Source organism: Zingiber officinale, chromosome 2A (assembly GCF_018446385.1).
Source record: "Zingiber officinale cultivar Zhangliang chromosome 2A, Zo_v1.1, whole genome shotgun sequence".
NCBI lineage: Eukaryota > Viridiplantae > Streptophyta > Magnoliopsida > Zingiberales > Zingiberaceae > Zingiber > Zingiber officinale.
The window spans coordinates 122,825,709-122,848,736 of record NC_055988.1 but is presented as its reverse complement, the minus strand read 5'-3'; the positions used below and the strand labels follow the sequence as shown (position 1 = coordinate 122,848,736).

The 23,028-nt window shown below is 38.2% G+C and overlaps 3 protein-coding genes across 3 annotated transcripts; 1 reads left to right on the top strand and 2 right to left on the bottom strand.

The window, feature by feature from the left end:
• Positions 1–4,082: 4,082 nt before the first annotated feature.
• LOC122042155 lies at positions 4,083–10,482 on the top strand. Its single transcript, XM_042602131.1, has 7 exons — positions 4,083–4,534; positions 5,955–6,097; positions 6,567–6,838; positions 8,397–8,551; positions 9,024–9,286; positions 9,390–9,452; positions 10,104–10,482. Exons 1-7 carry the CDS (start codon positions 4,267–4,269, stop codon positions 10,359–10,361), a joined length of 1,422 nt encoding a protein of 473 aa, XP_042458065.1. The 5' UTR covers positions 4,083–4,266; the 3' UTR covers positions 10,362–10,482.
• A 248-nt stretch (positions 10,483–10,730) lies between these two features.
• Positions 10,731–13,491, bottom strand: LOC122042157 (probable prolyl 4-hydroxylase 7). The gene is made up of 7 exons (XM_042602134.1): positions 13,325–13,491; positions 13,186–13,243; positions 12,996–13,100; positions 11,841–11,898; positions 11,582–11,757; positions 11,447–11,507; positions 10,731–11,168 (listed from the first exon to the last, which is right to left on the bottom strand). The coding sequence occupies exons 1-7, from the start codon at positions 13,438–13,440 to the stop codon at positions 10,861–10,863; spliced, it is 882 nt and encodes a 293-aa protein (XP_042458068.1). The 5' UTR covers positions 13,441–13,491; the 3' UTR covers positions 10,731–10,860.
• Positions 13,492–18,685: 5,194 nt separating this feature from the next.
• LOC122042156 (TATA-binding protein-associated factor 2N-like) lies at positions 18,686–22,684 on the bottom strand. Its single transcript, XM_042602133.1, has 8 exons — positions 22,415–22,684; positions 21,015–21,095; positions 20,849–20,937; positions 20,685–20,759; positions 20,475–20,590; positions 20,175–20,381; positions 19,881–19,946; positions 18,686–19,097 (listed from the first exon to the last, which is right to left on the bottom strand). Exons 1-8 carry the CDS (start codon positions 22,538–22,540, stop codon positions 18,961–18,963), a joined length of 897 nt encoding a protein of 298 aa, XP_042458067.1. The 5' UTR covers positions 22,541–22,684; the 3' UTR covers positions 18,686–18,960.
• Between the last annotated feature and the right edge of the window lie 344 nt (positions 22,685–23,028).

The window sequence follows — 23,028 nt, the reverse complement described above, 5'->3', positions numbered from 1 at the left end:
AGCATGTGATCTTCGCCTTCGTGTCATTTGATTTGATTACCTTTTGTAGGTCCTTCTTCGAAAAATTGTTCTTTCTTCTTGTGAACATTTTTCTAACCATGTTCACGAGTTGTTCTTCTTCATCTTTTAAGCTAGATTCAGATTCTGGTTCTAATTTGTTCTTGTGTTTTTGAGGGACCTGTAAAGAGTGTAATACCTTTCTTGACCTGCTTTGAGTTAGTCTGTTCATAGAGTTCAAGTTCACAAAACAACTCATCTAGTTTTAATTTAGATAAATTCTTCGAGATTTTGTAGGCATCCACGATAGATGCCCATAGTGTATTTCGAGGAAACGCGTTTAGAGCATACCTTATCAAATCTTGGTTCTCCATTTGATAGCTGATTGTATGGATCCCGTTGAGGATGTCCTTTATGTTGGAGCAATCTTGCTCAAGACATTACTCATTGTTGATGTTTGATTAAATTAGTTTAAGTTGGACATTAATTGTGATCTAACATAAGTATTGAGTAAGCAGATATGAAGAGAAGACCAAGTATGAAGACTTGGCAAGGAAAGTTTCGGAGGTGCGATCTATTGGCAAAATAGAGACTTAGCATGACAAAGCCAAAGTAGCCCTTGAAGGCAAGCGCAAGGATGAGGAGTCATGGAGACGAAAGCATCCTAAGGGCACAAGACTGAGGGAAGGTGCTTGGAGGCATGAAGTCTAAGCTAAGGAAGTATTTCAAGTGTGTAAAATAATGTATATCTTAAACTGGACGTTTTCTGTAAATTTCAAAGATATAAGGTACCAGTCGACTGGTACCCACACCAGTCGACTGATACCAAGATACAGAATTGACAGAAGGTCGGCAGACAGATTGGAGTCAAGCACCAGTCGACTGATACTAGTACTAGTCGACTGGTAGATGACCGTTATGAAGTGGCGGCTCAAAATCTCATCAAATCTTTAGTGCCGTTGAAGCCCATCAGTCGACTGATATGTATATCACGACTGATGTCGGGAAAACTATAAAAGCTACTGTTAGAGCTTGAAGAAACAACTACTGTTCAAAAACTGAAAAAGTGTTCATCAAGTGATCTTCAAGTCTACAGATATTCACTCTCTTCCTTCTGATCCTAATCTTCATTTTGTAAAGAGGAAGAGGAAATTGTGCAAGGGTTTCTCCACCTTCGATTGGTGGTTGTACCAATTCAGAGCGGTATCGGCTCTGATACCACTTGTATGATCAGAAAGACACTAGAGGGCCGGGGGGTGAATAGCGTTCATCGAAAAAATCGTGACTAAATATAGATACGCAACAAAAGAATAAAAGATAATACTAACAAAACAAAGTTTTACTTGGTTCGGAGCTTTCGACGACTCATACTCTAAGGCTCGCACTCGTCGAGTGCTTTCGTTGGGCAATCCACTAATAGTTTGCAAAAGTATTACAAAAGTATTGAGTATAAGAACTGAAATCGTTACCGACGAACAGAAAGGAAATAAGAATCTCTCATTCTTCGAACTTCGGAGCTGCCTTTCTGTGTCGTCAGAGCTTTTTCGGAGCAACATGCAAGAGAGAAATTTGTAGTAGTTGTTGTTCTGAAGCTCCTGGTTGAAAGCACCCATTCCAGGCGCCTGGACAACGTGGCTCGACCAGTTGACGCGCACCACATCAGCTTTTGGATGAATTTTTGGGTCCAGGCGCTTGGACCAACTCTAAGCGCCCGGGCTAGCCTGGTCCGGGTGCCCGAATTTTCCTTTTCTTCAGCAGTTTTTTTCCTGCAAAAAGATTAGTCCAGATAATAAAAAATATATTTACCCTACAAAACAGAGTTAGCATAACATAATAAAATAGTAGTAGTAATTAGATTCTATTTCCTCGAGACCAGGATTTAGTCAATGTCTTAACTTATGTTTTCCCAAATGGACCTAAGCTGAACCGACGCCTACAGTTCCCTCAACGAGAAATGTGCCCTCACTGGATCTTTCCTCCAATTGCTTACTTTCACTTACCAACTGCAGTTACTTAACTTGCCTTTGACCTACTATGTCTTCCCGTCAGTTGTCAAGTCCGTAGACCTAACTGAATTTCGACCGATTGTTAGGCCTCGTGGTCCCAACCGGACTTCCCACCAGATATCGGGTCCCGCAGCCTATCTAGACTTTGCACCAGCTATCGGGTCCCACGGACCTAGTTAGATTTCAATTTGATGTCAGATCCTTCAGACCAGTCAACTCCTGCACACTTGGTAGAAAGGTTAAACAAACACCACATCTAACTTTAACCTATTTGTCATATATCAAAAATAAATTATTAGTGCAACCTATACCAACAGATTTGAATTAGCTCAATCAAGCATTATAAGAAAATTTGATTTGATTATATTAGTGAAAGTGTTGGAGCGGATGAAGGTGATGTAATTTGAGCACGGACAAAATAATAATATAATACCGTTTAGGTGAAGTCGAGATTAAAATTGAATTTTATCTTTTTAAAAGGAATTAGTCTCACACACGATATTCACATAATACGATGATTATCATCCAAAATATAACAATTTTATCTTCCGATAATAGCATTGCATAACACAAGACCTCCAACCTGAAAAAATTTCTTAAACTCTACCGAATGTAAATATGGAATGCTGTATTTGTATTCTAAATTAAATGAATGAATGAATGAGAAAGTAGGAGGCATTATTCATACTTTGTGTAGGATTTGAGGAACCTCTTTATTCAATCATTAGTTGAACTTGAATTGGACATCTAAATCACATCATTTGCCAAAGAACACATTGTGCTTTCATTTGGCTTGATTCATCTATTTTGAAATTAATGACTCAAATACAGTCTTATCTGAAATAGCACTTTGTCCCTTCACCTAGATGCATGTGTCTTCCATTTTGAATTCAACCACTGAGATTAAGTCATCTTAAGGATACTTATGCTCTCTTATTTGGATGAACATTTATCTATCTTAATTCAACGATTCAAATTAAATCATATCGCTAATCCACACTAAGCCCACTTGATTTTCAAATCGTGTCATATCAACCAAGAGCCAATTTATACTCCTTGCGATGATGATATGTACACGCTAAGTACAAAATGCGTCTTAGAGCATCCGTAGTGGAGCTCCGTGCGATGATGATGTGTACACGCTAAGTACAAAATGCGTCTTAGAGTTTCCACAGTGGGAGCTCTTTCGGAATGGATGTGGTAGTATGGAATAAGCTCCTTCCCACCATTTCACCTGATGCTCCTTCACTGTTTTTTTAATTAAAATAAGTTTTGTAATTTAAATATAATATTAGAGATGTTTTTTTAATTAGGAAAAAATATATATGATTTGGAAGTTTAAAAAATATGGGATCATGAAGTTTCATGTTAGCAATTTATAAATTTAAATTTTATAAAAAATTAATGGTGTATAATGTAAAATATGGAGGAGAAATGAGAATTATATATAGTGAAAAGTGTGGGACCCATGAAGAAATTGTTGAGATATTTTTTTATAATGAAAAGAGGTATGAGGTTTTTAACTTTTGATGTGGCGCAGACATGATAACAAAAGAGCTCTAATGGACTATAACCACTGTGAATACTCTTAAAGCGCACAATGCCCGTGCATATGTGTGCTCGATAGGTTTTACATACTTCCTCGTAGGATCCAAAACACGACGGGTTCAGTTTTAATAGTATGATGGACTTTATTTAGAATCAATTTAATAATTAATTTTTCATTAATCCAATTTTTTTTTTAAAATAAATATTCTTAAATTATCATTTGAATTATTGGCTCAAAACCAATTTTCCAACCGAAAGTGTTTCAATTGAACCAGATGAAAGAAACAATTTTAATTAAAGCTGATCTAAAAGTGCAAAAGGATATTAAATTATAAATTAAGTATTATTTTGATAGTTTTTATAATATAAATAATTAGGGATGCTATTTTAATTTTCTATTTAAAATCTATTAAACTTGGGACAATTTATAAAGTATTAAAGTATTTTAAAATAAAAAGGAAACTCGAATTGGAAACATTTTTTAGAACTCTGTAAATTCGAAAATAAAGCAAACTCGAGGGGTGAAATGAAAAGTTTCCATCGACCCAGTCGGTGAGACAGCTGTCGCCCTTGATCGGCAGCCGTGGAAGCGGCTCCAAATCGTCGCAGATGTTGACAGCGCTGCTCTCGCCACCAGCGGCAGAGGGGGAGGATGGCGAGAGGAATCCCCACTGAAGGCTGAAGCGATCCTCGTGCACCTTCCTTCCTCTTCGCGATGGCGAAAACGACTGCCGGATGGATCCCTCACAGCAAGCGCGTCCTCCTCCTCTTTCTCCTCGTCGTCTCCGTTTCCACCGCCCTCGTTTTCCTCCTCCGCACTAACTCAGATCCATGTGATTCCCTCCGGAATGGACAGCCGGTGACTGTGGACCGGACACAGATCCTGCGACAGTCAGATGCCCGCGTCGGCGCCCGGAAGAACCCTCTCGGTTTCATGAAGAGCAAACTCGTCCTTCTCGTCTCCCATGAACTCTCTCTTTCGGGTAATTAATAATGCTTTTGTATATGTATACATATAACGAATATTTGAACTTCTTCCCTCTTTTGGGGTTTGATTGTTTGGTTGTGATTCTTCTTCGACTTAATCAGCGTCTGTAGTTCGAATTGAACCCTTTTTATGACGCCTTGTGCGAAATTCCTTCCTTAAAGTGGCTTTTCTGATCTTCTGGTTCTCCTCCTTTGTTATTTCTGTATTTCGGTAGAGATGCCGGATAACGGTTCTGCATTATAGAAAGGGATGAGATTTCACACTCTCACCTCTGTGGCCTCCTGATTTGATGTTTGAAGCAACTCAGACAATGGGTCGAATGAGATGATTCCGAAAGGTGTTTAGACAGGACAGAAATTGTATTTCATAAACTTGTTGGGATTTACTGAAAATTGGACCTTTTATGGCTGTAGACACAGAGGTTTTGACCTTGTATTAAGTTTTTGAAGTGACTTGGTACTATTGTCAACGAGCTTGAACTAGAAACTAGTACTTTATTGTTTGGTAATGAGGCCTAAGTTGTTTGTCAAAATGTTGAAGATATCAATGAGGTGTCACAGAAAGCTTCGAGAAGCCAATTCCTTGAAATAATGGAGTAATTAACATTATTCAAGAACAATAATAGTGTACCATCAAAAAAATATCATTGGATCTCGGAAGTTTTCCATCAAGCTAAGGCCAAAGTTACTTTTTAAAACTTCCATTTTAATCTAAATATGTATTGGTGAGTTAAATGGAATCTGCTGGTATCTCAAACTTATATACACTAAAATGCTCTTGATTCATGGGAAAGATAATAAAACTAATTGCCTCAGGTTATGTTGTGACAATAAAACAAGAAACAACTAGGTTAAATAATGTTGTTTGGACCCAAGAAACCATTTCTTTTACATATAATGTAATGCGTCTGTTCTTTTGAAACATGTGGAAACCATGGAGGATAATTTTATTAGAAGAAATACAATGAGTGAGAGAAGGTTTCTTGTAAAAGAAGTGCTATATATCAAGTGCATTCTCTATAATGAGTTAAAGATTGAGGCAGTGGTATTTATTTGATCCAATAATGAAATTTTTGTTTGGATTATAGTCAATGGTGTAGAACGTATCCCTAGGGCCAGGGTTTTACCATTCTGTTTGTAATTTTCATTCTACATTCTTCTTTAAGGTTGATTTAGCATTATTTCTGCTTTTTATTATCTTATAGTAGAAGTAGTAGATGATCTAAGTCACTAAAGCAGCATTAAATTCATGCATGTTCATGAAAGCCTGCTTATGCAGAAGTGCATGATTATAAAAACATTTGGGATGTGATAACCTAATTTCCATTCAACTCATTGGTCGTTATGGTGATAAAAGCACAAACAAATGGGAAATTGCCACATTTGAAATGTTTTTCATCAAAGGCTTTATTTCAGGAGGACCGTTGCTGCTAATGGAGTTGGCATTTCTCTTGAGAAATGTTGGTTCCCATGTGGTATGGATTACTTACCCAAAATATGAAGAAAAGAATGAAGTGACATATAGTCTGGAGCATAAGATGCTAACTCGGGGAGTACAGGTAGTACAACACCAACCAACATATTTGATCAGAATTTGTTCTTGTAGTGTGTGTCATATTCATGTAGTCCTACTATCCAGATTTATCTTTCTTAACACCACATGCCTAGTTTCCACCATATTTGTGACTCTACTTGGTAACCTGATTTCTTGGCTGATCACATGTATGCGATTACACTTAATCTGAAATGGGAATGCATGCCATGTTTTGGATGTCGAATAACATGGTTTGGGATTCTTGGGAACATTATTCTTACAATGAATTGGTGTCAGTTAATCTTAAAACTAATTGCATTTTCTTCCAGTTAATGGTTAAATTCTATCTTAGGTATTTTTATGTATCCCATCTACATATAAAGGATACTATTCTGGCATCCTAATTTTTTTTTGGTAAAAAAAAAAGTTTTCTATTTCTTATTACCTCATTTAGTTGTATTATATTTATAGGCTTGTATTTGGCAACTTGTCAGGTATTTTCTGCAAAAGGACAAGAGGCCATTGACACTGCGATTAAAGCTGATTTGGTTATTTTGAACACTGCTGTTGCTGGAAAGTGGCTTGATGGCATTCTCAAGGAACAAATTCCACAAGTTGTTCCAAAAATCTTGTGGTGGATACATGAAATGAGAGGACATTATTTCAAATTAGAATATGTGAAGCATCTTCCTTTTGTTGCCGGTGCTATGATCGACTCTCAAACAACAACTGAATATTGGAAAACTCGGACTCATGACCGTTTAAAGTATGTTAGAAATGCAATAAGTTCCGCCTCGCATGTTGCCTCTTTTTTCCCTTTATCTTGTACAAATATGTTCACATCTTATCGTCCTGTCATTTAGTATTTTTTCTGTGCATTCAGATGTTTTCTACAGGAAATTGAAAATAGTTTCAACTATCAGTCGACTTGGAAGAGTAGGATTCTTGATTGTTTAAACTCTAAAGTAGTCAGAAATACAGTAGTTCCATCACAAATGCTACCAGTTTGTGCCTATATCTTGTGCAAATTTGTCCACATCTTTAACCCTAGCATTTAGTACGTTGGTTCATTCAGATGTTACCTAAATAGTAAACTTTTTTTTTTTTTATTTAAAATCATTAATTGCTTAATTTCACTATCCAGCTTTGCATTTGTCTTTAGGGTTGTAAACAAGTCGAATCGAGCTGAGCTTTGGGTGTTCAAGCTTGTTTGATAAGGTAACCAAACCGAGCCGAGCTTAAAATGAACCAAGCTTTTAAAATAAGTGTTCAAGCTTGGCTTGGTTTATTTTTTATGAGCTTGATCTTGTTTGAAGCTTGGCTTGAGTTTGGTTCGTTTAGATGTTATCAAGCTCTGAATTCAAGCTTGGCTTGAGCTTGGTGCGAGCTTGGTTCGAGCTTGGTTCATTTAAATGTATCAAGCTCTCAATTTAAACTTGTTTGATTGTTTGAAACTTTTAGTTGTTTGATTGATTATTGAGCTTGATAATTTAAATTTATTTATTTATTTTATTTTATTTTATTTTATTGTTTATTTAGCATATTGAAAAGAGTTTTATTAATGAATATTGTTCGTGAACATTGTTCACGAACGTTAACGAGCTGAACACATATGTGTTCAAACTTGTTTGTTTAGCTTAACGAGCTGTTCAAGCTTGTTTGTTTAATTAATCTTATGTATATTAAACAAAGATAAACAAGCTCTTATCAAGCCGAGCACCAAGCTTATTCATGAATGCTTGGTTCATTTACAGCCCTATTTGTCTTTGTATTAGGATACACAATCTAGGCACTGTAGGCAACAGATTTTGTTCTTTCTGTTCTGGCCTCTTTAGTATTTATTGCTCTTCTGCAATGAGGAAAAACTTTAGATATCTAAATTTATATAAAAAAAAAATATATGCTGGTTCTTTTTTTCCCCTAAATTATTTTTTTGATATAATGGTTTCACTATCCAGCTTCCATCTTTGTATTTTGTAATAGGATGCAATCATGTCACTGCAGATAAGTGTTTGTTCTTTCTATTGTGGCCTCTTTAATATTTATCGCTCTTCTTCACTGAAGAACAAACTTTTGATTTCTAAAATTTACAAATGTTTTGGGGTTGACTGCATTTCATTTTTAAGACTATTTCATGATATTAAGATACATAAATATGCATCAAATGAATAGCAGAAAATAATAGTTAACCTGATTACTGTAACCCACCGACTGCTGATATTCCTTTCTAGTTAGTGTTCTCTTCTGCAACAAAATGAGGTAGTTTACCATCTCTCTTCCCTCCGGTTATCTACTCTTTCCTCATTTTTTTATGTTTATTGTAGGATTAATATGCCAGAGACCTATGTTGTTCACCTAGGAAATAGTAAAGATTTGATGGAGATTGCTGAAGACAATGTTGCAAAAAGAGTTCTTAGGGAGCATATACGTGAATCTCTTGGAGTTCGGAGTGAAGATCTTATATTTGCCATAATAAACAGTAAAGTCTTGTTTCTGATTTCCTTTTATAGAAAAAGTATTTTATTGATACTAGCTGGATTAAATTCAATCATTTTCCAGCTGTCTGCAGATCTGACTTTTTGGTTTGCACTAGTTTTTATTTGGGCATAAGTTTTAAGCTATGCAGCATTTCCAACATCTTGTGTTATTGACATAGAACTTCACTCCCTTTGGTTTTCATGCCTGAAGGTTATTGATCGACTTTTCCTTCTGTTACATGCTTTAAACCTTTAATTCAATTTCTAATTTTGCAGATGATTGTTCATTTATGTACACATTACAGTTTTTGTATACAGAACTTGTAACTCGCATTTGGCTATATATGTTGTGGCTATAGTCATCATTGACAGTTGCTAATTGGAAATGGGTTTGTGCAACTTGTGGAAAGCTCTGTTTTGGTTCGTAATGTCTCATTTTCAATTTATTTTTGTGGTCATTTGGACACCTTGCAGGCGTTTCCCGTGGGAAAGGACAAGATCTATTTCTTCGCTCATTTTATGAAAGCCTCCAAATCATCCGAGAGAAGAAGCTCCGAGTGCCATCGATGCATGCAGTTATAGTTGGAAGTGATATGAATGTTCAGACAAAATTTGAAACAGAACTCCGTGAGTTTGTTCAGAGTAAAGATATCGAGGGCCGTGTTCATTTTGTTAACAAAACACTAACAGTTGCACCATACTTGGCTGCAATCGACGTGCTGGTTCAGAACTCTCAGGTATTTGGAATGCACTTCCCGGATTAGTCTAATTGCTAGTTTAAAAAGATATGAGATTCGTTTTGATATCGTCAAAGCATGTGTTGTTTTTTCTTCTCATCAGGCCCGTGGAGAGTGCTTTGGGAGGATAACCATAGAAGCTATGGCATTTAAATTGCCAGTATTGGTATGTCACTCTCTATAGATAATATTTCTATTATTCAATATTTATAGATAAAAAACATGGTAGTTGTCAAATATTGCTAAAATTTAAAGCCCAGCCCATCATTTGTGTCAATTTGATAATTATTTGTTGTTGACTTGTTTCATTGATGGTAGTTTTTTTTTAACAACATATAATGGCCAATTTTTTCTTGGTCATTACAGTTGACCTTAATGGCGACCAATTAAAGAAAAAAAATGAAGGCCTTAATATTGAACACTCAATGATAAACATATCCATTTGCATAAACCATAGCTTAGTGTGTATGAATAAACTGCTGTCCGATCAAGATCCATTCTGTCAAAAGGAGGTTTCATTCGACCCAAATTTTTTTCTTTCTGTAAGGTAGGGTCTGTAAAATAACCATGTTAGATAGTCTTATTTACCATTATTAAATTTGGATTCAAATTCATGGTCAGTTCTATGACTTCGACTCGGAGTCGAAAATCTTTTACATGCCATGCTACGATGTCTGTCACATGAATCCATAGTCTTCTGACCTTTTGATTAGGTAAAAGATCTTAGATTTAGGATTTCTCATGTTCCCCTTTTAGTCTGGAAAACCTTTTTGTTCTTGTGATTGCACTTGACTTTTACTACCTGTCTTATGTTTAGGGTACGGCTGCAGGTGGAACCACAGAAATTGTTGTGAATGGATCTACAGGTTTATTACATCCTGTCGGAAAGGAGGGCGTAATCCCACTCGCTACGAACATGGTAAAACTCGCCACACATGTTGAGCGAAGATTGACAATGGGAAGAAAAGGTTATGAGAGGGTGCGCGAGAGATTTATGGAGCATCACATGGCAGAGAGGATTGCGTCGGTTTTGATTCAAGTGATAAAAAAATCAAAGGGTCGCTCTCGGACTTGAGATGCCTCGAGGTCAAATGAAGCAACAAGATTGTGAGATGCCATCCTCCCTCACTATTTCCAAAATGTAACCTTGTGCATATGCTTGACTCCTCAGGGAAATAAGAAGTTTTAACACACAATGATGATGGTTCATTCATATCTCGGTGGGACATTTCACTCCGGTTCGATCACCATCCATCGTAGTACCAATGCTTTAAACACCCTTCTATCTAGAGCCTCTTCCATTTGCTAACACGCATGAACATACTGCATTGTCAAAGTGTATAGTTCTTGATCTCTTTGGTTTTCAGTCAGCTCCCAGTGATCACCCTTCCTATTGTAACTATTGTATTGTATACGTTTTCTTCACTTCTTTAGTGAACATCTCTTTTAGAAACACTCTTAGGTGAACTTCAATTCATCACATGGTAGGAGAAAAGACGTTTCTCTGACCGAAGTAACGTTTCTGAAATTGAAGAATAACGACACAATGTACACCCAACCACATGAAACATTAGCTACAATGTGCAGACATTGCAACTCTTCCTACAGAATCCGAGAGAATCCTTGGATCCTACCATATAGAGATGATTCTTTGTGCACTCTCCGACCGCAGCCCACTTGGGGCAGAGAACATTCGCATCCTCACATGCCGTACCTGACCCGTTCACCTCTTGGCTCTCAAATGATGCCACATGAATCCACTTTGTCGCGGACCACTTTTCGCCTTCTATGACAGGACAGCCTCCGTGCAAGCTCTTTGGATCTGTTGTTGCGTTAGGGTGAAGACTAAAGAAAAGCAAAGCATCGCCTTTTTCAGGCTTTACTGCAGCCAAAACAAAGTAGCATACAGTCAGAAAATGCACAATAACTGGTGTTTAAAGTAGCGAAAATCGTCATAAAATTAGATAATGCATGATAAGTCGTGTATCCTTGACTATAGAAGTATTCAAGTATAGACACATACTGTTTCTAGTGAATGTAACGAGATTGCATGCACCAAACTTTGCTCCCAAAGTAGTGTTATAATTTCCGCGGCGCAAGTATAAGCATTCTAAAAGTATTAGAAGATGTGAATTTGAATGAACTTGGTGACCAAATTACCTGCATAACCATTTTTTGCACAATCAGACCAAGAGTCATCCTTCAGTTGAGACAATTTCCCCTGCAAATTACACACGATGTTGTTGGTAATAGAAGAGTAAATTTGACTAAATGGAAATTTTATTGAGGTCTAGCCTCTGAATCCGGGAAGACAGTCTCTCCGCCTTTTCGAACATCAGACAGGTACATTAGCACTGTGGCAACTCGATGACCACCTAGTTGTTGATTGATTTTGTCGTGAAAATAGTCAAAATGAGGTTCATACTTTTCACCATGCTCATAGTGAAGAACTTGCATTGCTTCCCCGTTTTCTGATTTATCAAGGATAGTTAACAGTGAAGCCGGTGAATGGTTCAAAAGAAGTATTGCAGAAAAGGGAAAGGTATTGAACTACCTTCTGGAAGGAAAGTCCAGGTAGAGATCCTCTGCTCGATTCGCGCAATAGTTTCATCCTTTAAAATTCAACGTAAAAAATTAGACATGTTAATACTATGCAAATTCTCTTTCACATGCACTTAATTTCTCCAGAGCACCAAAGCTAACTGACTGACAAAATTTCATCTTGCTACGAGAATGCCCAGCAACTTAAAGAATTGGTACCTTCATCAGTCAACCAGCTGAGTTTGATGGCAAATGGAAAATGCTATGATAACAGCATATGAACTCAAACACTACATATGACCTCCCTCAAACACCCTGCTCAAACACCTCATATGACCTCAAAGAAGTGGAAGTTCCTAGAATAATTTTCTTACACTACATGACCTCCATCTCAAAATTAATTGAGTCAGTCAACTGCTACATATATGCACCGATACAAATCTTATAAGCCAATCCAGTTTCTCAATCAGAGAATGTGATACAACATCACCATCTTTTTCTTTCCCCCTCATTATGATTGGCTATTTTATTTTATTTTTGATAATTTAGATATCCAGACCCTTACAGACCCAACTAATCCAAATGAAAAAACCATCTAGCAGCAATATTGCACTACCAAGTAGAACACTGATTCATGGTTAGTAATTTGGTAGTTAGCTCTAAGTAACCCCAAACAAGAGAACTCGATGTTAGGGCTAACAATACCACTGCAATAGACCATCAACTTAGATGTATAGCAACCTTTTTCTATATGCACTTCAAATATACGGCTTTTGTTCATCATTTATGCAAAGGAAATCGATTTAGATTGTTAGGAGCAACCCCAAACAAGAGAACTCGATGTTAGGGCTAACCATACCACTGCAATAGACCATCAACTTAAATGTATAGTAACCTTTTTCTATATTCACTTCAAATATATGGCTTTTGTTCACCATTTATGCAAAGGAAATCAATTTAGATTGTTAGGAGCAACCATGATAAGCATAAATAGTTAATTTCTAGAGTTAATAAAGAAGTTAATCTAGAATTAGATATTTCAATTTTCACATATGACCCCAAGTCTGCAAGCTACTTCAAATGTTGTTGTTGTTGTTGTTGTTGTTGTTGAAATCCTTACTATAGAAGAAAATTGAACTCCTTAGGCTTTAGAAGAGTGTTCTATTACCTGCCGCTTCTCGAGGAACATGCCCGAGCTCGTCCGCACCTCGCTCATCATGCTCTCGCCAGACTCGTTGTCCGCAACCATCGATTTCTCCAACTTATCCTTCGCCTGGTTTCACAGCAAACGCTACCATTGGAAACGCGAGATCTTGCCGAACAAGAAAGATTTCACTATGGAACGAGATCTTACTCACCAGGGCAACGAGGTGCTCGCATTCCTCATAGGAGAGGAAACCCTTGTACAAGAACGCCCTAAACAAAATTCGCAGATCTAAGGGAAGGGCGAACAGGAGGAGTAAAAACCGAGGGACGGGGCACGAATCGCTTCGTTACCTGGGACGCCACGAGAGCTGGATGACACGGGAAGGATCGATGAAGCTGTGATCGGCGACGGCCGAGAGCACACGGATCGCCGCGAAGGCGAAGAGCACCGCGCAATAGCGATTCATCGGGAGCACAGCTCATGCTTTGGCTGGAAGACAAGACAAGGTGTTTGATTAAATGAGGCCAATATTGTGTTTTAAGCAGGCACTACTCCAAATTTTGCGGCCGTTTACTTTTGTTAATATTGTGTTTTAAGCTGGTCGAAGTGGGAAGTGAGAATATATATGAGGAATATTATCTGCACACCTTACTTGTTTTCTTCTATAGAGAATTATTAGTTTCCTTGGATGGGTCTAGTGACTCAGTTCAGATTCTCTGTCCCCATTTCTCTCTATCTCCGTATTCCACTGTCGATCGGACGGACCAGATTATATCTCAATGCATCATGATATCTTTAAGATGTGTGCAGGATCCTCGTGATGTGCAAGACATCCTTGAGATGTAATCTGGTCCATCCGATCGGCAGTGGGACACAGGGACAGAGAGAAATGTATTGGTGCAATATCTCTCAGGTCAAGGCTGACCTGGTTGACCAAGCTTGAGTCTTGGTTTGTGTTTCGATGTTTGACAATGCAGTTGTTCATTTGGGGAGATTGTTTGGTGCAATTCCCCTCTGATCAAGGTCTGATCAGGTTGGTTGAAGAAGAGTCAAGTAGCTCAAGGTTGACCGGATACTTGACTGGGAAGTCCTAACTGGGATGTTAGGCAGTAAGGAAATCCTGGTGAGTGAAGCCAGACAGAGGAAAGTCCTAGTGAGTGAAGCTAGGCAGTTGGAAGTCCTGGTGAGTGAAGCCAGGCAGAGGAAAGTCCTAGTGAGTGAAGCTAGGCAGTTGGAAGTCCTGGTGAGTGAAGTTAGGCAGATGAGAAAATCCTGGTGAGTGAAGCCAGGTGAAAGTTCTAGTGAGTGAAGCTAGGAAGTTGGAAGTCCTGGTGAGTGAAGCCAGGTGAAATTCCTAGTGAGTGAAACTATGCAGTTGGAAGTCTTGGTGAGTGAAGCCCGGCACGGGGAAAATCCAGATGGATCAAGGCTGATCGGACATCTGGCGTTGGGAAGTCCAAGTAGGTCAAAGGATTGACTGGATGCTTGGCACTCGGAAATCCAGATGGGTCAAGGTTGACCAGACATCTGGTGAAAGTCCAAGTAGGTCAAAGGAATTGACCGGATACTTGGCAAGAGGAGAAAAGTCCAAGTGGGTCAAAGGGATTGACCAGACACTTGGTGAGAGAGTCCTAGCTGGTCAAGGGTGACCGGATGCTAGGTTTTATGTACCGACAAGTTATGGTTGACTGGATGTTGGTTTAGGGGGCTTTGGACTTGCTTTTGGGCAAAAACCAAGATCTGGATTGATCAGCGGATTGATTCAGCAGATCTGGATTCATCAGCGGATTGATCCAGCAGATTTGGATCGATCAGTGGATCGATCCAGCAGATCTGGATCGATCAGTGGATCGATCCAGCAGATCTGGATCGATCAGCCGATCGATTGGATCATGCCCAATCGATCAGCTGATCGATCGGGTGAGTCCCCACGAACAGAACCCCTTTGGATCGATCCGTGGATCGATCCAGAGGTCCCAATCGATCAGTGGATCGATTGGGAGCTGCTGTTTGTGCGCGATAAGCCCTGGATCGATCAGCCGATCGATCCAGGCTATTCCAGAAAGCACAGAGGCACTCTGGATCGATCGGTTGATCGATCCAAAGCCTCCCCAATCGATTGGGAGCAATCCAATCGATCGGGATCCGACTGTTGGCGTCGTATTTAGCTGCAGGCGAGCGTTTCCTTCAGCAGAACTTCACCGATTCACTCCAGATACTCTCCAGCACCTCCATAGCTCTCTCCAAGCTCCAGATCGCCAGTTCTTAAAGATTCTTGGAGGCTTTTCCAAGTCAAGAGACGGATCAAAAACAAGAAGAAGAAGTTAGGGTTAAGGTTTTTATTGCACATCTTGTAAGCTTTTGCTTATCTTGTATTTCCCTTTCTTCTTCTTGTATTGAGAGTATTGTAGGGCTTCTCCGCCTTTGGTAGTTACCATAAAGGAGTGTTATTCATAGTGGAGGGTGCGTGAGTAGGTGTGGATCCTTGGACTAGTCACCTCTTGTGAGGTGGATACCAAGTAAACCATCCTTGTTAGCGTTGTATGCTTTTGTTTCTTATATTTCCGCCGCATATCTCTGAAGAAACGAGCAACGCCGACGACGAACACGCGAAGAGCTATTCACCCCCCTCTAGCTACTTTTCGGTCCCAACAAAATAGGGACAGAGGATCTGAACTACTAGTGACTAGCACATGAGTTGTTGTCATCAATGAGGTCTGGGGTTCGAATTTCGACAAAGCCGAGATAAATGTCTCCCTTATGTGCTAGTCACTATTCCAAATGCTAGTAGCCGCCCGTGATTTACCTCCTCCGTGTTGGCCCTGGGACGGGTTGGCGGGGGCGCTGGGGGCGAGCGTATTCGCCTTTTGCCACCAATTGTATAGAGAATTATTCCGAGATAAATGTCTCCTTTATGTGTTAGTCGTTATTTCAAAGGTTAGTAGCCGCCCGTGATTTACTTCCTTCGTGTTGGCCCTAGAACAAATTGGTGGGGATATTGGGGGCGAGCGTATTCGCCTTTTGCCACCATTGTATAGAGAATTATTATTCTCCGTGTTAGTCTTGGGATAGGTTGGCGGGGGCACTAGGGGTGAGCATATTCACCTTTTGTCACCTTGTATAGAGAATTATTAAGCGGACCTTTTGTCGTGGCTTAATAGAAATTTTGAATATAACTTTTTCTTATTGTTTTCCCTTTACTTTCATAAAATCAAATTTTCCTCCCATCATTCTCCTTTCACGGCCCCCTCTCTATTTCTCTTAGTGCCCTCGTGTGAATCTAGTTTTTTGAGTCCTCTTTCACTAGGACAAATCCTCTCTCACCATGCCCTCCCGTGAATCTAAGTTTTTCAGTCCTCTCTCGCTCCACTTTTTAAGTTTTCTCGTGATTTACCTCCTTCGTGTTGGCCTTGGGACGGGTTGGTGGGAGCATTAGGGGCGAGCGTATTTACCTGTTGGTACAAAGTCAAGAAGTTGTGCTACTTCTTGTTCAAGTTTTTCTATCTGTACAGAGTCAAGAAGTTGCTTGACAATTAATAAGAAATCACAATACGTTTGATATGATACCAATAAAGAGGGAAAACATGGCTCCACATTTCACAAAATTCACAACATATTAGATAACATATGTTTCAAATTCAATACACCCCTTGCAACACTATTATTTCAACTTGAACTCACATAAAATCTTGAAATAACATAACATGTGTAATTATTATCACTAATTTTTAAATAATCCAAAAACTAGTATATCTCTTTCCATGTATTTTTTAACTTTCTCTCTAAATTTAAATTTGATCTTGAATTTGAAGTTGAAGTTGCACGTGAAATTCGAGGGAGAGAGGCGCAGTGAAACCCTAGCTTCGTCTCGACGAATGAGGAGGGCGGTCAACACGTGGGGAGCTTCATCGTGACGAGGGTGGGCATGGTGAGAAAAGGCTAGAAAACCTAGATTTGCAGGAGAGTGCGGTGAGCGAGAGAGAGAGCTCATCGCGATGAGGGAGGTCATGGAGAGAGAGGGCTTGTCGTGATGAGGGAGGGTGCGACAAGAGAGGGCTCATTACGGCGAGGGAGGGAGCAGTGAGAGGAGAATGAGGAAAAGTTGGTTTTATGAAAATAAAAGGAAAAAAAAAGGATAACCAAGATAAGAAAAAGTTATATTCATAATTTTTTTTAAAAAAAGGTTTGACATAGACCAGCCACACACACATCTCGATCAGATAAAGGAGAAATTCCATGGCGCTAATGATTCCTTGTCATCCGAGATGAGAAATCTAAGGGGGTGACAGCGGTGGAGGCCGCCAAGTCCAAGGTCTTCCGCCTCTTTGGTAGGGAGAAGCCCGTATACCAGATCTTGGGCGGCGGAAAGCATACGATCTTTGATTTTTTTTTTTCTTATTCTTTGTGTCTTTTGTTTTTCTTTCATTTTTTCCTTTTTGCTCATTTGGAAGATCCTATAGTTGGATCTCTTTAAATTAAAATCGAGTGTGGTCTTAACTACCGTGATCTTTAAGATCTAACTGCCTGATTTCTGACATGTATGATTTTTGTTGGTTTTTTCATCGATTGAACACATACATGTGGATGAATATATTTTTATTTGTTTATTTATGACGAGATCGATCTCCATTTGAGATATGGAACATTTTTAGATTCATCTATTCATGAACTCTACATGCTTGAATGATCCTCCTATCCAGAAATGCCCTATTGATTTGACTGATCATACTCTCTACATTGGCTAATCATTTGCAGCTACTGATTTTTTTCTATTGAAGAACCAGAAAGCTTCAGCTGCTGTTCTTGGTTGAGCCACAACAATCTGGATCTTGTTCGAGCTTATGGAGTATCATTTGCATAACCTTGGTCGGTTAATTGCTAATCTTGTCTCTTGCTGTCATTTTCCTCTGGTCCAGTGCTACTAATTTGATTACCAAGCAAGACCACTATCATAAATTTTGTTACCTCTTGCGTGATGAATTAGATTGAAATTTGATTTCTCAATTATCGTTGAAACTCCCCACATTTCTCAATTTTGCATCAGGATGTGATTTGAATAAGTTCCTTGTTGTATACAACATTTTCAATATCTAATATTTGGATCTCTATTTTTTTCTTAATTTGTCCTCTTGACTTATTGAACAAAGGTTAATATGATAAATATTAAATTAAGTTATAATATTATTTAAATTGAACCAAACAATATTAATATTATTCCTCATAATTTTAGTTATGCAGTTATATATCTAAACACACTTTAAAAGTCATACAATGTGTCCTTGAATTATCAATACGTTTTTACGAAATATTCAATTGGCTAGAATGTGACAGATTTATTATAATAAGACAAATTTATTATAATAAGACAAAGATCAAATACTGATAAACACATGTTTCACTATAAATTAATTTTATGATTTACTTTTTTTTCAAATAACCTGATGATGAAAGATGTCTCGACATAGCATTAATAATTTTTTACTACAATTAATATGTGATTTTCTCAAGCTAATACAAAATTTAAAAATAAATATTTTAGGTCTACCTCCAACATTAATTGAATGAAACCCAAATTATTAAAAAAAAATCACTTCCCTTCCGCTATCAAAACATCCTTAGAAACAAGCCACAATTTCAATATCTAAATCAGTCTCTACCATTGTTTACACCAGCTCTCCCTCCGTAGTCGGCAGTTAAAGAAAGATGCCAGGGACAAACAAACAGATGGGGTTTCAACAATTACATGTTCAAATACAACGAATGTTGGTAGAATTGACTGGCGTAATCGGAAACATTCACACCGTGCGTAAAATGCTAATGAGTCTTCAACAAGATTGCGAAGCTAAACTTACAACCGAGTAAATGGATGACGAATCTGAATATTATGAAAACATGTTCTTGAACGCACTCAGCTCGGGCGCCTATTATCTAAAACTCAAATTGGCCTGGACAGTGGACAGTTGATCACGATGGATACCAAGGAAAGCTAGTATCCTCCTCTTCCACGGCTACCTACCCGTCCTCGCCCACGAACATAACCTCTGCCGCCGCCATTGACATTGCCACTCCTTCCACCACCACCTGGTCCACCTCCAAATCCTCCTCCATAGACTGGACCTGCACCTATTGTGTCAAGAGATTGAATCAATAAAGAATCTGAATGAAAATCTGAAGCCAAGAAGAAAAATTACAGCCACTGAATAGCGGCTTTCATTGGATGGGTAAGCGAATAGAAGGTTTCAGAAACAATGGAACATCTGGGGGCATGCCCACAACATTCATCTCTGAATAGGAATTTACAAATACCTATCATGACAATGAAATTATTCTCTGTCGGTTCTGCTTCCAGTTTAATTCTAGGCTCAACTTTCCTTTGAAATAAATAGCTTAATGCATCCAAGGTCCTTTATGTGCCTATCAACATAATAACTACATGGGCGATATACTCTGTACTGAGGTTGAACCTAGCAACAATAATCATATTCTTATCGAGCTTAAAAGACAACAGGCAAGTAGAAGCTGCAAAAAAAATTTAACTAGAATGACAAATGAAACACTAGACTAGAGAGCAATACAACTATGAACTTTTAACATAGCATAACTACTATTTAGCCAATCTAGATTAAGATTAGCCAATTCCAATACTAGTAGAATCTTTTGGCAATAGCAAGACTATTGTCTATTTGCAACATCTGCTTGACTACAAGAAAGTTAAATCTAACTTAAACAAATTCGTGTTCAAACTACTACATTTCATACCAATTAACTTTTTAGTAAATTCTAGATTTATTTAATCATATTAGCTAATTTGAGTCGTCTTGAGTAGGATTGATTATGTACCTTAAAATTGTTCCAAAATATGTTTTCTGAATAAATGTAGAACAAAATTAATCATTCTGAGCTTACCACGGGAATTCCAACCTCTACCTGACCCACCACCTCGGCTCCAGTTTGCGTTCCATCCACCATTTTCTATTGTGAAAAAAAGTGAATTAAAAAAGATCAATTAAAATAAACGAAAAAGAAGCTAAGAAGGATCAATTACTATACCTTGTAATATACATAATCATACTGTAGTGAATACAATCCATCGGAACAAACATATGGAAGTACATATAGAATTCATAATAGCATGTATGACTATAAACAGAAGTATTAAACAGTGAGACATATACAAGAAGTTTCAGAAAATTAAAATACCTTGATTGCTTCGGTAGCCACCATATCCACCTTGATTATAGCTGAAACCGTTGTAGCCCCCACCATTGTAGCCCCCACCGTTGTACCCCCCTTGATTGTTGCGGTACCCATAATACCCACCCTGATCATTGTTATATCCACCATATCCACCTCTTGCCCAGCCCCTTCCTCTTACACTACCCCTACTGCGCTCCCGCCCATATGAATCTTTTGCAAGTAAAACAAAACACATATGATACCCGTAGTTATAATTATATCTGCCATTGTTTCACCAATGTTTTATTTTCCAAATCTCAGTACCTTGATTAAGTTGACCTAATGTTTGTCGATGTTGTTGTTGTTGCTGCTGCGGCTGCTGTAATTGTTGAGACTTCTGTTGACGCTTTGGCTGTTCAACTTGTGCGGGTGCTTGATAACTAAGAATGGAGTAAATATAACCTTACATGCAAATTTCCTAGTACACTCAACTCGAGAATTATGTTTAAGATGGCATGTATGAAATGTTAGTACCCTGGCGTCTTCTTTTTAGGCTCTATGATTGACAAAGTTATAGAGATCACTGAAACAAGACGTTTCGTCTCCAACCTGTAACAAGACTATGCAGGAATATATTACCAACAGACCTACTGAAAAGACTCATTATATCAAGGAAAGAAGTTCACCAAATGACTCACGGAACCAAACCCTCTTCAATAGGCTCCCAAACATCAGTGATACTGACGGAACTTATCGAGACATCTTGATGTAAATGCGGATTCCATTTCTGTGCTAGACGTACAGGTCAAGAAAAGCTAAATTGATAAACCTGTCAACAAAATGACAAACAAGTAAAACCTCGACCTTGATAATTTCAGTAGCAGCTACAGCTTTGCTGATTGCCATTCCCATTGCCTTCAACACAATCACCTTCAAATTTCTTTCCTGTATGGAAACCCACATTAATTATTAATAGAAGTTACAATATATCAACAAAGTCAGAGGATGAAAAATAAACAAGCACATAGAAAATTTTCTGCAACGTCAAACTCAAAGGATAACAAACATGAAATAAAATATAAATAATCCATGATAAACACAAACAAATGTAGAAAATAATTTCCTAGAAAAAAGCTCATCATTTAGCTAGTTCAATATCAGAGTTCAGAAAGTACTGTATAGCTGCACTATTTAAAATTGTTAGAGACCCCATGACCATTTAACTTAGCCAGAGAAAGTATTTGACTACCATAAGAAGAGTATAGTAGGCTTTCATGTAAGTTAATCTAGATTGACATAATTCCAGTTTGTGGCGAAGTTAAGAACGTTAAACATTTCCTCATTTTGGAAGGGTTTAGTCGACTAAAAGCTTCCTGGAAAGTCACTACGATATGCTTCCCAATCTCACAAAGGATCAATTGAAGCTATACTCTCAATTTTTGAAGTAACTTCAGTAATCAACACGGTATATCATGTATACAGCAACTTTTCAGATCTATTCCAGTTGATGAATTTGTACTCTTCTTCATTTCACAGGGGAAAATTTACACGTCAGTGAATGATAGGATTTCCTCAAATAATTTGCAGAGGGATTATGATGTAGCTATAGCAGTCAGGTAAATCCATATTAATGTGGGGTTGATATTTCAGCTAAAAAGAAATTGTTAGAATAACTAAGGGCAAATTAACATATTAACTGGCATAGAAAAAAGGAACACAAACACCTGGTCCTCGCTGTTGATAACCCATCCCAAAAAGTATGCAAGTTATTCTTGTTAGTTTCTAACGGAAGAAGATCAACTAAAGTTAAGATGCAGAAAATAAGTATTTTGTTCCTCCATTAATTGGCACCTATCATATCTTCCCCAGGAATCTATGGCTACTAAAAATCAGGTCTTCCTCGTTTATCACAAGAGACAATAATTAAGAACACCACAACCTCAATTCTCCTTGCCACCAACATTAGCAAACCTCCTATACAGAGTCATCAATGTCCATAGTAATAATTACGAAGGATACCGAGACGGCCAAACCCATCCTGAACAAACCCCAAATTGTCCACAAAAGGTACCAACCATTTCAACTATATGAAGTAGATTACCAGAAAATATCGTTAGGATTTCTGATACGACTCCGAGATCAAGAAATGACAAAGAAGAATGTGACGTACAAATGCATCCGACGAAGAAAGAGAACAAAAATCCAAAAGCACATCCAAACTCCACACAAACAAAAATCAAGGGAGAAGAGGAGGAGGAGGACACCTGAAGGAGACTGGAGGCGTAGTTGACATAGTTACGGATGAGTCCCTGCGAGGTGATGCGGATCTCGTTCTCGCTGATCGCCGCCGACTCTGGCCGCGGCTTCTCCACTTTCTGGTACCGATCCATATCTCAGCAATCACTCCCTTGCTGAATCCCAGATTGATCGAAGCAGGCGGAGTCGAAGTAGGGTTTCGCAATGAAGCAGAAGACACAGAGGAGGCTAGAGAGAAGCGTTGCCGAGATTCATTGCGCAGTCTTAAACCCTAGGAAATGGGCGGCCCTACTTAGCTGAAGCAAATTTCCCATATGCTCCCCTAAAGTTGCGTAATTAACAATTGGCGGCCGATGCCTTTCCATCTGCACTTTCCTTCTCTTGGCAAGTAATTTGTTTTTTTTTTTAAAAAAATATCATTTTAAATAAATAAAAGTACCATTTTAATTTTTAAAATTAAAATGAATTATTTAAAATATTAAGATCTCCTTAGCAATTTGGCATTTATTAGTCAGTAGAAAATTAAAAAGAGTATGCTTTTTATCTATGATGTTGTCCATCTATAATTTGACTTTTAAAATGCACTTTTATGTTCCACCTTAAAGCATTTTTATATAAAACA